Source organism: Silurus aristotelis (assembly GCF_946808225.1).
Source record: "Silurus aristotelis genome assembly, chromosome: 17".
Taxonomy (NCBI): domain Eukaryota; kingdom Metazoa; phylum Chordata; class Actinopteri; order Siluriformes; family Siluridae; genus Silurus; species Silurus aristotelis.
Window position 1 is genome coordinate 19,274,062 of NC_139590.1, and position 14,706 is coordinate 19,288,767.

General features: G+C 39.3%; 1 protein-coding gene across 1 annotated transcript in view; it reads right to left on the reverse strand.

The window, feature by feature from the left end:
• The window catches only part of crlf3 (cytokine receptor-like factor 3), an 18,316-nt gene extending 7,124 nt beyond the window's left edge, over positions 1–11,192 (reverse strand). Inside the window, exons 1-2 of the mRNA XM_083565917.1 lie at positions 11,070–11,192; positions 5,812–5,928 (exon numbers count right to left, since the gene is read on the reverse strand). Coding sequence (XP_083422043.1) covers positions 5,812–5,928 — 117 coding nt within the window. The 5' untranslated portion in view covers positions 11,070–11,192. The remainder of the gene's footprint in view (positions 1–5,811; positions 5,929–11,069) is intronic.
• Between the last annotated feature and the right edge of the window lie 3,514 nt (positions 11,193–14,706).

A 14,706-nucleotide genomic window follows, 5' to 3' on the forward strand; every position in this document is an offset into this window, starting at 1 on the left:
TTTTGCAAGTTCTCCCACTTAGAAATCATGGAGGGGTCTGAAATTGTCATCGTAGGTGCATGTCCACTGTGAGAGACATAATCTAAAAAAAAAATTAAATCCAGAAATCGCAATATATGATTTTTAAACTATTTATTTGTATGATACAGCTGCAAATAAGTATTTGAACACCTGTCTATCAGCTAGAATTCTGACCCTCAAAGACCTGTTAGTCCTGTTAGTAAAATGTCCACCCCACTACATTTATTATCCTAAATTAGATGCACCTGTTTGAGGTTGTTAGCTGCATAAAGACACCTGTCCACCCCATACAATCAGTAAGAATCCAACTACTAACATGGCCAAGACCAAAGAGCTGTCCAAAGACACTAGAGACAAAATTGTACACCTCCACAAGGCTGGAAAGGGCTACGGGGAAATTGCCAAGCAGCTTGGTGAAAAAAAGGTCCACTGTTGGAGCAATCATTAGAAAATGGAAGAAGCTAAACATGACTGTCAATCTCCCTCGGACTGGGGCTCCATGCAAGATCTCACCTCGTGGGGTCTCAATGATCCTAAGGAAGGTGAGAAATCAGCCCAGAACTACACGGGAGGAGCTGGTCAATGACCTGAAAAGAGCTGGGACCACCGTTTCCATTGTTACTGTTGGTAATACACTAAGACGTCATGGTTTGAAATCATGCATGGCATGGAAGGTTCCCCTGCTTAAACTAGCACATGTTCAGGCACGTCTTAAGTTTGCTAATGACCATTTGGATGATCCAGAGGAGTCATAGGAGAAAGTCATGTGGTCAGATGAGACCAAAATAGAACTTTTGGGTCATAAGTCCACTAAACGTGTTTGGAGGAAGAAGAATGATGAGTACCATCCCAAGAACACCATCCCTACTGTGAAGCATTGGGGTGGTAGCATCATGCTTTGGGGGTGTTTTTCTGCACATGGGACAGGGCGACTGCACTGTATTAAGGAGAGAATGACCTGGGCCATGTATTGCGAGATTTCGGGGAACAACCTCCTTCCCTCAGTTAGAGCATTGAAGATGGGTCGAGGCTGGGTCTTCCAACATGACAGTGACCCGAAGCACACAGCCAGGATAACCAAGGAGTGGCTCTGTAAGAAGCATATCAAGGTTCTGGCGTGGCCTAGCCAGTCTCCAGACCTAAACCCAATAGAGAATCTTTGGAGGGAGCTCAAACTCCGTGTTTCTCAGTGACAGGCCAGAAACCTGACTGATCTAGAGAAGATCTGTGTGGAGGAGTGGGCCAAAATCCCTCCTGCAGTGTGGGCAAACCTGGTGAAAAACTACAGGAAACGTTTGACCTCTGTAATTGCAAACAAAGGCTCCTGTACCAAATATTAACATTGACTTTCTCAGGTGTTCAAATACTTATTTGCAGCTGTATCATACAAATAAATAGTTTTAATCATACATTGTGATTTCTGGTTTTTTTTTTTTAGATTATGTCTCTCACAGTGGACATGCACATACGAGGACAATTTCAGACCCCTCCATGATTTCTAAGTGGGAGAACTTGCAAAATTGCAGGGTGTTCAAATACTTATTTTCCTCACTGTATATGTATGTATGTATGTATGTGTGTGTGTATATATATATATATATATATATATATATATATATATATATATATATATATATATATATATATATATATATATATATATATATATATATATATATATATATACACACACACACACACATTTTAACCCTTTTTAAGACTGAAGGAACCAATGGAGCTCATGGCACTATGAGCAGTAAAACAGGAAATACGTAGAAGGAGGAGGGGGAATAAAGAAAGACTTGCATAAAAGACAAGTATCATGACACATCACTTAATGGGGTTACTATATTATAAAAATATTGACTCCAGATGCCATGAATAGCCTTTCGTTGACAAATTCATTGGGAATTTAGCAGGGCTCGTTTCTCTTGGAATCTTTTCAAATCAAAGCTAGTTTTAATACAAACATTTTACTCACAGCACCAATAACGTCTGACCAATACGTCCCACTTCATCCTTCCATTCAGGGCATGATGAGGAATTACAGGGGGTTAAACTTACTTCTGCTCAGTGACATTATATAGATAGATATACAATATGGCCAAATGTATTGAGAAACCAGTCATACGTGGTTCTTTCCCAAACAAAGTTAAAGACACACGATTGTATAGGTTGTCTTTGGATGTAGTAGCATAATATTTGGCCGTCCCTTCACTTGAAATAGAAGAGTTTTAAAGCCATGAAGATATGCTTTACAAGGGTTGGAGTAAAAGATCTCCTGCTCCTCCATAAGTACCTGACTTTACTAATGAATACAAATGTCCACAAAATCTAGTGTAAAATCTCCCACGTGGGATGTTGAAAAAAGAAAAAAAAAAAAACACATACTGATCTTATGCTCAGGTGTCCACAAACGTTTGGCCACACAGTGTAATTCTATGCCTGATAAGCCTGCATAGCTGAGTGTCTCACCTACATCAGGTACAAAAATAAATTAAGTAATATTTGATGAGTATGACTTGTAGATATACGGTTAATGCATAAAGAGCTGCTTTAAGATGGTGTGTGGAAGAAAAAAAAAGAGGAAATGGTATAAGACAAGGGCCTCTCTTTACGTTTCAAACTCCGATTCACCAAGATGAAACCGCACACTTCCTGTCTTTCGTGCTGTTCAAATTGAAAGAGAAAACACGCAAACATGTTTCCTCTTGTACAAGATGGAGGGGGAAAAAACTCAATACAGGTGCTCATAGTGTTTAATAATCCGGTTTGTCTTTATTTATTATCCGTGTTTCTGTTTCAATAACTTCTGTTTACATTCCAGCCAAGAGTGCATGCAAAAATCTTTTAGTTTCACATTACAGAGTGTGACAGTGTGCACTAGGCGGTTATCTGAGCGCATATCTGACATTGTGCACTAGGTGTTTATCTGAGCATAGATCTGTAGATGAGAGATCATCCTGCCAGCAGTCAGCAATTGTAAACCGGTATGCTACTATTCATACTCTGCTATTAATACTAATATCAATTCAAAATAGATCTGTTTGTCACTAAGTCTGTTTTTGTATCTGCTTCCATTGAAGGTCACAGACAGGGTCAGCATTTTTTTTCCCCAACCCAAACAAACCTTGAGACAGATTATTTTGTTTCCCTTCACCAGAAAGATGATCCAGTGCCTCTTTAACAGCTGAAGTGTTAATAAAGTGGCCACGAGTGAGGATTTGAATGTAATTTATGTTGTTCGGAAACGACAATAACCGTTCATTAAGTATGGCAAAAGCAGATCTTTGGTATATTTTGTTGATTTACATCCAAACTGGAGGAATGATGGTCACACTAGTTGACACTAGTTGATGTATTAGTTCCTTTCTGTGCATTCAGAATTAGTGACGGGTCGTTCATCTTGACATCACTAATTCGGAATGGTCTTTGCCCACTAAGAGTCGTGCTTTCGATACGTCAAACCGATGACATGCTCCATGAGAGCCACCAAAAAAAAAAAAAAACAGTCACTTGTGGGACTTAAGTGGGTCAGGACATGAGAGTGAATAAGAATGCTTCATTTGCGAAAAGGTTACTGTGGAAGAGGGGGTGTGGTCAAGCATTAATATGTAAATGAAGGGAGGAGCCAGAGGATCTGAGGTTACTGACTTGTTGCGTGTCGATTGAAGTCGATTCCAATTTGCTGCAGTCCAGATGGAATTGCATGCTGTTGAAATATAGAATGGTAGCCATGTTGGTTCCTTTTCACCCGAAATAAGTCTCCAACCTTCCCTGCTCCAAAACAACCCCAAACGCTTACGCTTACAACTCCATGTTTGACTGTGGGGGGTGAAGCATTCTGCAAACATCTTCTCTCCTGTTCTTCATCTTACATAAGATCTTCTGTTGGAGCCAAAAATTTCACATTTGTACTCATCTGTCCACAGAACCTTCTTCCACTCCATAAAAGACTTTGTATGCTCTGTATGGCACACATGCTACTATTTTCTTGCGTAATTTAGAATACAGCGAGGAAAGGATAGCTGAAGGTTTAGGTCAACGATGTAGATGAACACACAAAGTATCTGTATGGTTTGTAATTGTTGTAATTTCATTTATGTTTCTGGAATGAAGAAGATCTAGTTCTTACTATTAACGCACACACACACCATGGAGCTACTGGTGGAGCATTTAGAAAACACCTTTCATCATTGCAAACGTGGCACATTCAGTCTGCCTGTCTGTCTGTCTGTGCTTACGTGTGTGTGTGTGTGTGTGTGTGTGCGTGCGCGAGTGTGTGCGAAGAGAGATAGCGCTGTCTGTGCTGAACAGGAAACGGAAACACGAAGCCTAAAATAACACTGATAGCATGGCTGCAGGACAAACTGATTATACACACATCCTCAGTTACGTGCGTAGATCGAGTGATAAAATTTTTCAAGATTAATTAATTCTTTGTCATGGTTTCTGATCACGTAAATGCAACCCCTTTCTAACACACACTTTTTTTTTTTACTGTTATTCCTTATTCATATGAATATTTATAGCCATTATTGATTTGTATTGTTAAACGATCGGAAAATGGATTTGATCGGCATTTAATTCTCACTGGTGCTCTTTATCTGGTTTCGGTTCCCGTTAGCACTATTACTATGCTTTGTGAAGACCTCGGCGAACGATGGGGAAGGAAGCTGGTAACGTCTTGGTGCTTAGCGCTCGCTAAAGTGAGGGGATCTTAGACACACTGCACACCCACGTCACTGCTACACTCTCTGTGACTGCTCAGGTCAGTGGCCCACAAGCTCCCCATCAAAGGTACTGCACCAGGTTACACCAGGTTGCCAGATTGGTGCCGTTATGTGTCGTCCGTTAGTCAGCACGATAGTCGCGTCGGTTATCGGTCGGTATCGTATGTTAGTATAAAGAGCAGTATTAGTAAAGGAGTGTGGTTTTCGTTTCATTTCATTTTATATTATAAGTAGCTACAAAATGCTCTACTCAAGAAGGTCAATAAGGATGCTGAACTGAGAGAAAAAAGAGAACTGGGGAGGAAAAAAAAAGAGAAAGTTGGGATGCATCCAAACAGACGGACGTATGTACAGTACAGTGTGGGTTGTCTCTGCAGGAAATAACAGTGTTGTTTACGCTCGATAAGCACAGCATTTCTGAGAGGAAACTGCTGAAGAAAACACACACACACCCTCACAAGCAGACTTTGAGATTCTTCTGTGCATAGCCTGCCAAACCTTAACACACCGTTTAGCCTCACATCACCGTTCTGGCTCATGTCTCTTTAAGGACACATAATGTGCATACACTGAAGACTCTTACACACTGTAACTGCATATACTAACTTACTGTGTGTTCAATGTTCAGAGAACTATTTATAATAAGCTGCACTGGTTTAGGGGACATGGGCGTATCATAACGTGTAAAAATAACACCCATGGATGGTTTGACACTATTAGAGGGTTGTACTTTTAGTTTTGAGTGCAGATTTTACCATCTAGAACTGAAAACAAAGGACAGAAACACGGCAGGCAGACTCGCATTGCTATCGCCTGCTTGTCCTGTTTGTATTGCCATTGGCAATGTGGCTCCACTTCGGCTAGTTGTAGAGCACCTTTGTGCTCCATGTGATCTTTGGTTTACTCTTTCTCTCTTTTTAACTAAAGTATTATAATCTGTCATCTCTTAGGTTGCTCACATTAGTTAGTACAGGATACAGGTGGGTCTTACGGTCAGTCAGAAGACTCTTGATTTGCTGTAAAACACTTTGGGGTGTGTGTGTGTGTGTGTGTTTACCTGTTTGCGTGCCTGGCTCAGTCCTTGTAATCTTTGCTGCAGTTCACTTCTATAGTTCTGAGCTGCTTCTATACACTCCTTCACCTCCTGCAGCAACGACTCCGCCTCCACAGACATCTTACAACCGACTGACAAAACACACAGGGGGTCATTTTTTACTACTTACACAAAGATCGACATCTATTACAGTGTACACAAACAAGTACAGACTAGGGGCTGTATAGATTTGTTGACTTGCGCCAGTCGTCGCTGTGGGGTTATCCTATATATGAGCGTTCCTCTCTGCTCCCCTTTCTGGATTATCCACTGGTATCGTCTTGTTTTATTTGCTTGTATTTTTGACTTTGGTAATAATGGTGCCTTCTTGTGTATGACCAGGAAATCTAGCAAAATTACCAGGTCTCTGTTTTAACTTTTTAAACTCCATTTAGTGTCACAAGGAAAACTATTGGGTTCTGGCCATCAGTAATCGCATCAAATCACTTTTGCCGTTTTGGACCTGCAGAGGGGGTCACCAGGTACAGCTCCTCTACATCCAAGTAAGAATGAGTAACCCAGGGCCATGTCTCATTCAACCTGATGAATACGATGGTTCATCTATTCTCAAAAGAACTCCAGAAAGTTCTCCACATTTTACAGGTGCTTCAATGAAAGCCTGACACAGGAAAACCCAAAATTCTATGAGATACTCAAAGAAAAGTTCACGAGCACACATTTTCTTTGCCATTGTGATGCTTCTCTTCCATTTGTGATCACCTCTGAAATCAGCATTGGTGTTCTATTGTCCCAATGTCATAAAAACTCACTCACCACTGACTCAAAGGATTTTTTCTTTTTCTAAAGAGGTTAACAAAATGTTCTGGTGGCCATCGATGCTCTTTGTTGAAAGGAATTCTGTGTAAGACTGTACATGTCTGTGGTCCATATTATATACCATGGTTGCACAAAACACACCCAGACCACTGACCTGCTCAAACAACAGGATAACACCACAGTTCTCACCAAGCACCATTCCCCAAAGTGGTGGTGATGACCACCAAACTGTACCACCAAAAATATGTATTCAGGTACAGCTGTCTCCTAAGGAGACATGGTTTCAGGCTACAGCACCTAGATCATATCTAAAGCTCTGCAAGCCTTTTGTTTCAAGGCTTAAACTCAATTTCTCTCTTTTTAAGTTACTATCCCCAGGCCAAAAGCCAATGATGATCAATGAAACTAAGATACTATCACTACCTACAATGGGTCAAGAACTCATTGACACACTCCTTGACAGAAGATGGTGGACCAGATGGTCTTGCTATCCACCTAAGACTTGAGGCTAAATATGCTTTTCAAAAAGTAAGACCCACCCACTTCCCACTTATCAAACAATTCCCACATTAATGCCATAAAACTTGAAACTTAGCATCCTTCTTTTTTACTTTGGAAATTGCGGGAGCACCCATTTATAGTGACTGCACACTTGTTGACTTCAAGTGCTCAAACAGCATCTTGTTCTACCTGGTCTAGAAGGGTTTGGGACAGATCTTTGGGTCCCTGCAAGGACTTGCATGATCACTTGTTCCCAAGGCCCATCATAGGAGCTGTATGGTTTTGAAAGCTAATCATTGGTCGGAAAGCTTCTGTCACATCTATTTGGAATATAACATTCCACTACTACACCGAAAGAGGACAACCTCATAGTTTTAACTTGTCCTTGGTTGTGGAGACCCCAGGTCATGTGCAAAGTCTTACCCATCAATTGTACTTGTGAAAATTCTGAGCTTTTTAATAAAGAATCAATCTAAAATTTGATTTCATTATCTCTGGAAGGAGTCTTCGATGTCGGCGCTTGCAGCAACAATGAAAATTGTTCTATTTGTGCTATTCATGTACATTTACAGGAAAGTCTTCAGGAAGGAAAACTTCTGTGGTTTTTCTGTAACATGGCATGCTGACCTTTTCATACATAAAGAATTATTTATATTTATTCATTTCTGTATCGTAAGATGTTTCATCCTTTATAGACTCTAGTCTTTCCTCAGCTTTTATTATTAGCTTCATTTTTGTTTCTAAACTGGTTCCATTCTATATTATTTTTATTATTCATTGAAATGAACACATTCAGAAACTCAACCTTTAACAACCGATGTTCCACTGTTTATTCTGTCAATAAACCACACAGGAGTGGAGCGGATTCTATAGAATTGTCTTCGAGGTCCGTCAGACCGGTTCTGATACAAACCCTCTGTGGTTCACGATAATAAAAAAAAAAAAACTTTTTGTACACATTTGCTTTTAATGCATTTTGAATGAGTGAATCAGAGATCAAATGAAGATTTCTCCATTCTTAATGTATGTGGGTAACTTTGTAAGCCTCTTTTAATGCGTCTGAATTACATCGGAGTCTAAAGTGAAGATCAGATTTCCATAAAAACCTTTCGTAATAACCGCTGAGACAAACTGAGTTCTGAAATTTCTAATCGTCTTTGTCTCCAATTTTTATTTGCAATGAAACAAAAAAATATGAAAAGACATTGGATGGTTCTGTGAAGGAGAGATTAAGATCTGTGAACTCAATCAAGCTCTGAAACATCTATCAAATATCCTGCACCAAAGTGTGTGTGTGTGTGTGTGTGTGTGTTTTTACTCATAGCATTGCTAAAACCCAGATCAGTTCTCCATCCATGCTAAGAAGATGATGCAATCAGCTGCTCTTATGACTAAAGGAAGTGACCCAAGATGCACTTTATGTTCATGCATATACATTTACAAATGTTGCTTCTTCACCCCTACCCCCCCCTCTCTCGCTCTGTCTGTCTTTTATCTCTTTAGTTTATTTTCTTGCGCTTTCTTTCAAACTAAAGATTAGGGAACAAAGACAATGTCATTACATAACAAACGCATTATATAAAGTTGTGAGAGCCGGCTCTAGTGTCAGAGCTGCAGTTATAAGAAATGATTCGACACCTCATGACCAATCAGAATCAAGCATTCAACAGCACCTGTAGTATTAATACAAACAATTTATTAAGTATATAGCAGATGGTAGACTATAGCATCTTTACTCTGGCAGATGGGACATATGGTATACCTGGGTACTACAGTAATTTCCATATATACAGTATAGCGTAGAGACAATGTACACAGACAACACATTTGGAGTCGTATTGATACCAGTACTACTTAACGTATCTATATATATGTGTGTGTATGTGTGTGTGTCTATGTATACATACACACATGTTCATATACAGACATTTTCTGACCTGAATCTTGGTCACCAGGACATCAGTTTCATTTTGGTAGTTCTCTTGCCGTTTTTACCAAAACTCCAGCGTGACTAATTTCTCAACCTGCCATTTCGTGCAACAACCATATAAGGCTGCACAACAACCATATCGCGGACTGTTTTCTAGGTAGAGACTTTTACATGCTGATCATTGCAAGAACTATTTTTTTTGTGTACATTTAGGAAAGTACCATTGGTACAGTAATGGAGCCTTGACGCACGGCTTTTTGTTGTACACATCTTTTTACAAATTAGGTGCTTTTTTGAGCAGGAAAAATTCATTAAAACGTCGACGTGTGCGTTTCTTTTTCGAATCGAATATAATTTTACGTGCAGTGAATTTTTTTCAGTTAGACAACGAGACAAATTCATCACCAGTGTTTTGTGCCTGTTTCATGAATTTCACACATATGTGGTCATTGGATATGCAGTGTAGCAAGAGGAAATAAAGACACTCGTAAACTCGATGTGGTTTCAGTAAGAAGCTGCTTTTTTTCCCCTGACGATACAGATTGAATTTGCATTTTGTAGATTTATGACACGTTTATGTAGTGTACGGTTAGAAGTGTTCTGCTGAATGGCTTCTATATTACGAAAGGAAACCCCCCTGAGATTTCAGTCAAAGTCATGACTAAGACAATAAAGGTCTTGGGTAGTATATGGTGATATATAGTATATACCAAAAATTATATATTTTGTCATTATTTTTGAAAACATGTATTTATCAAGTTCGGTATGCTATCCAAAAAAATGATCACTTATGTCAAAGTAAATTGTTTGACAAGACAAAATAATATATAATTTTGATATATATATAATTCTACATCTAAAACGCATTAATTATGGTAATGATTAATAAGTTATTATTATTAATAATCACAGATATGTTCCCAGTTTTCCAGATTCCTGAACTATTACTACTTTACAGACCGTTTTAATTGCTAAAGAAACAGACAAGTTTTATAACTGTACTATAAACGTCTATAAACTGTAAAGATATCAATATACTGAACAAACTAGAAGTTGTAAGCTCCGCCCACTTTTGTGACATCACAACACATGTTAGACGTTAATAATGGCACCCTGGGAATACAAGAGGCAGTGGGGAAAATGTACTGTTTTTCTTTTTGTTTGGAAAATAAATGCACGAAAGACTCCGCTCTCATGGACACAAAGCAACTGCAAGTTTATCAAATAATGACAAAATTAGTTCTTGATTGTTTGTGTGTAAATGTTTGGCACCAGTCCTGTTTATCCTGTTCATTATCTGCTTATCACAGTGAAATTCCTTGCATGCTTTTTCAGCTATTATTAGAGTTTATAAAAGAACTATAACTGGTACACTGCATGTTGTTTACTTATTTATTACATTCATATCGCTTTTTGAAAGACATTGTGTTCAGATTAAAACATTTCATTGAAGGAAGCCTCATTTGCATAATGCAATGCAGAAGCTCCAATAACAAATAATATTCATGAGGAAGAATCTCAGCAATCCACTGGCATACAGGGCATCTGATGATTGATCGATTTCCCTTCATCTAATGCCAATTAATCAAAAGGATGTTGTTAAATGTATAAAGAGTTTTGATAGCAGTTTATGGATATAAATAGTGAGTGAGAGTGAGTTTCTGAGCCCAGCCCTGAACATGTTCATACTCGCATACAGACACGCAAACACATCAACTTCCCCAAAAACAAGCCCAGGAGAGACACATGCTGCAAAACAGCACTCCGTTTCTAATCTCTCTATACCATGATCATAGTAATGTATAAATAGTAATAAATAATCACGAGGGTTTAACTTTTAACAAAAAAACTGAAGCCTTGCTTAATTATTTGGGGAGGTTTTATGAGTTTACGGCGTCATCCATCTGTAATTCACGACGATCGTGATTGTTCTTCAAGCCAAAAAATACTCGTTAAGATATAAAAAGCTTGTACTAAGTTCCGCAGAGAAGAGGAGATGACATTAGAGCGTTACCTTGGAGAAGTTTTACTTTAGCCCTCCAACGCTTCCATTGCCGTTCACTGCACAGCCTCGACACCTCCGGCCCACAAGATACTCTCTCTTTAACGCTCAAAGGAACAGCCAATCGCAAGCTCGAATTCCTTTCCTAAATCCCACCTCTTTTTTTCATTTCCGACCAATCGGCTGTTCTTTTTTTTTTTTTGTCCCGCCTCAATGGTACTACGAGTGCGGGCAACCAGGACTGCATTGCGCGTGCGCGAAGTTTCACGCACGCGTCGTTTGAAAGATTTCATTCACAGTAACTCAAACCATTTTAGGTTAACTGGAGCAGATATAAAAAAAATATATATAAACCAACTCTGTCAGATAACTAGTTCAGTTTTATTTCCTCCCAAAATCAATTAAAATAGTATATAAACCAGGACCAAACACCAAAAAACAACTGTAAAGCTCCTTCCTGTCATTCTTATACTAAGTATATAACACTTGTGCTTCTTTATCTTCTTCTTTTGACTTCTCCCATTAGGGGGCGCCACAGCGGATCATCCGTCTCCATACCCCCCTGTCCTCTACATCTGACTTTTTCAACCCAACTACCTGCATGTCTTCCCCCACCACATCCATGAACCTCCTCCTTGGTCTTCCTCTTTTCCTCCTTCCTGGTGGCTCCATCCTAAGCATTCTCCTACCAATATACCCCATGTCCCTCCTCTGCACATGTCCAAATCATCTCAGTCTCGCCTCCCTCACCTTGTCTCCAAAACCTCCTACATGCGCTGTGAATAGACAAATCAAATGACCAAAGGAATCAGATACATGTTTACTTTGATGAAGTCCATTTAGGGTCATGTTTTCAACTTTCTGTAATCAAGTCAAATGAACACACAGCTTCACTGCCCGCATACATTAACCTGAGCAGAAGCATCGATATTAACCTCATATAATGACCCAGGGTTTCCATGCATTTCTCTGCATTTTTCAGTGCGTTAGCGTTTCCATGGGATCTGAAATCAAGCCAAATTGTGTAAAAGAAAAGGTGAACATATAAATGTTTCATAAAAACATTTTTGAACTATTTTGGATGATCTTTCCTTATGATGTCTAGCTTTTCTTGAAAAGCCCATCTTGTGAATGTCCTTGTAAGTATATCTGTGACCTATTTTAATTTCTTTTTAGATGAGGTTTGATAGCTCTGACTAGCACACTTTCTGATCATCCCAAAAAAAAAAAAAAAAAAAGACGTGGTTGGACGCCTACAAGAGGGCCCCAGTGACTCCAACTAAAAATCTGATTGGTTTCTTAGGTATTTTATGCTACCAGGCACCCGCAGTGCTGATTCTGAAGGCCTTATGGCAGATACCATTGACCCCGGCAAAGTGTGATGTAAAGAACAAAATAGATGAAATTAGATGTACTGCTGGATAGAAACTCCAACATATACAGACACTCCTTGCAGCATCACACTGGAGAGAAAAGCTATGAAGAGAATAGACTATCGGGCTTAATTTCATACATATTTATGGTCAAAAATATATTAAAATGTAAGTCAGTTATCCTGATAGAATCTAGAATCCAATGCTGTTAGCATCAGTGAGAAGCTCAGTGTTGGTGAGACCACTGTTGGTGCGATAATTCAAAAATGGAAGAAATACAAGATTTCAATCGCCATCGCTCTGGAGCTCCATGCAAAATCTCACCTCATGGGGGAAGGCTGATTCTGATAAAAGGTGAGGGATCATCCCCAGGAAGCCCTTCTTAATGATCCTAAGGAAGCTGTGATCATAGTCACCAAGAAAACCATTGGTAACACAAAGGTTCTTCTGCTCAAGAATGCACATAAACAGGCCCGTCTGAAGTTTGCCAATGAACACCCAAATGATTCAGAGAAGGCTTGGAAGAATGTAATGTGGTCAGATGGGAACAAAATTAAGCTCTTTGGCATCAACTCGACTTGTTTGGAGGCAGAGAAATGCTATATGTGAGCCCAAGAACCCCATCCTCACTGTCAAATCTGGAGAAGGAAACATTCTGCTTTGGGGTTGTTTCTATGCTAAAGGTACAGGAAGACTTCACCACATGAACGAGGCCATGCACTGTAGGATGAGATCCTTCTGGCCTTAGCCAGAACACTGAAGAAGGGTCATGGATGAGTCTTCCAGCATGGCAATGACCCAAAACATATGGCCAAGGCAACAATCTGATGGTCTTGTAGCCCTTTCCAGCCTTGTGCAGGTCTACAATCTAGACATCCCTTGACAGCTCTTTGGTCTCGCCCATGGTGGAGGAGAGGTTTGAATGGAAGAGGTTGATTCTGTGACTGGTGTCTTTTGGACACATAATGAGTTGGTATTAGAAGTTCTTTCATAAAGGGACGGGACTAATTTGGGTGTGTGGGAAATCTTGCTGGTTGGTAGAGGATCAAATATTTATTTCACTCGATCAAATACAAATTTATATATATATATATATATATATATATATATATATATATATATATATATATATATATATATATATATATATATATATATATTCTTTCTCTCTCAGTTAAAATAAACTTTCTAGACTGTTCATTTCAGAAGAGTTTTGATGGATGACTTCTTGTCCTTGAGTGATGGTGGTCTAAAGTCGAGCAATGCTGGAGGATCTGAAGAAGCATGGTGTAGTTTGGAGTACGAAGAAAGTTGCTGGTCCATTTATGGCTCTGTAGGTGAGCATCGAGTGATGTGGGAGATCTTGAAAAGGTTGAAAGGAAGCTGCAATCTGGATTCAGTTGTGGAGCAGACTGGCAAGAATAATGTTTTTAAATGATGAGAGCACTGACTGAACAAGCTCCCGAGTGGCCTGTGTGGATAGAAATGGACAAATCCTCCAGAGGTTGTAATGAAAAAACTGGCATGAGCATGTCAGCTAAAGGACATTTGATTGACCTTGTTCATGGTGAGAGACCTGAAAGCTGTCCAGAGAGAACACAAGATCCTGGCGTCCAAGAACAGCAACTCAGTTTGGCTGGGATTAAGTTTCAGCTGACGAGGTGTCCTTCGATCATCAATGTCTAATGGAGGAAAGGAGAGGATAAGTTGAGAGTGATCCATGTAGCGTTGTTACAAAAACCTATGAGAGGTTATGACCTCACTAAGACATTGAGTAAAGAGAGAGCAGAAGAAAAAAATCTAATAAACTTCTGTCGATCTGTTGGGAGGGTATTAAACATTTTTGCTTTGAGAAAAGTACCCCCACACCCCAATCCCTAGTTAGATAACTATGTAGTGAAGCAAATTACAAGTCTGTGTTAATGCAAGCTTGTGTGCCAGGAATGAAAAACATCCCAGTAAGCATTATATGGAAAGTTATGAAAGGATTTTTTTCCCTTGTACCAGTGTTATAAACAGATTGGTGTAAATTAATTTTATTTTTATGAACGTTTGGTGACAAAGCACATGCAAAACTGCAATTAAATATTAATGATGTCGTGACGTCTCTCTCTCTCTCTCTCAAAAAAAACAAAAAACATTTTAATATCATTCAGGAATTACACTGGAGCAAAATCTGTTGCCAAATCTGCTATATCATCAAAATTATTTTAGAAAAGTGAAGTAAAGAGTGCAGGCAGGGTGGAGTGGGTGGAGAAGAGTGATAGCAGGAGTGA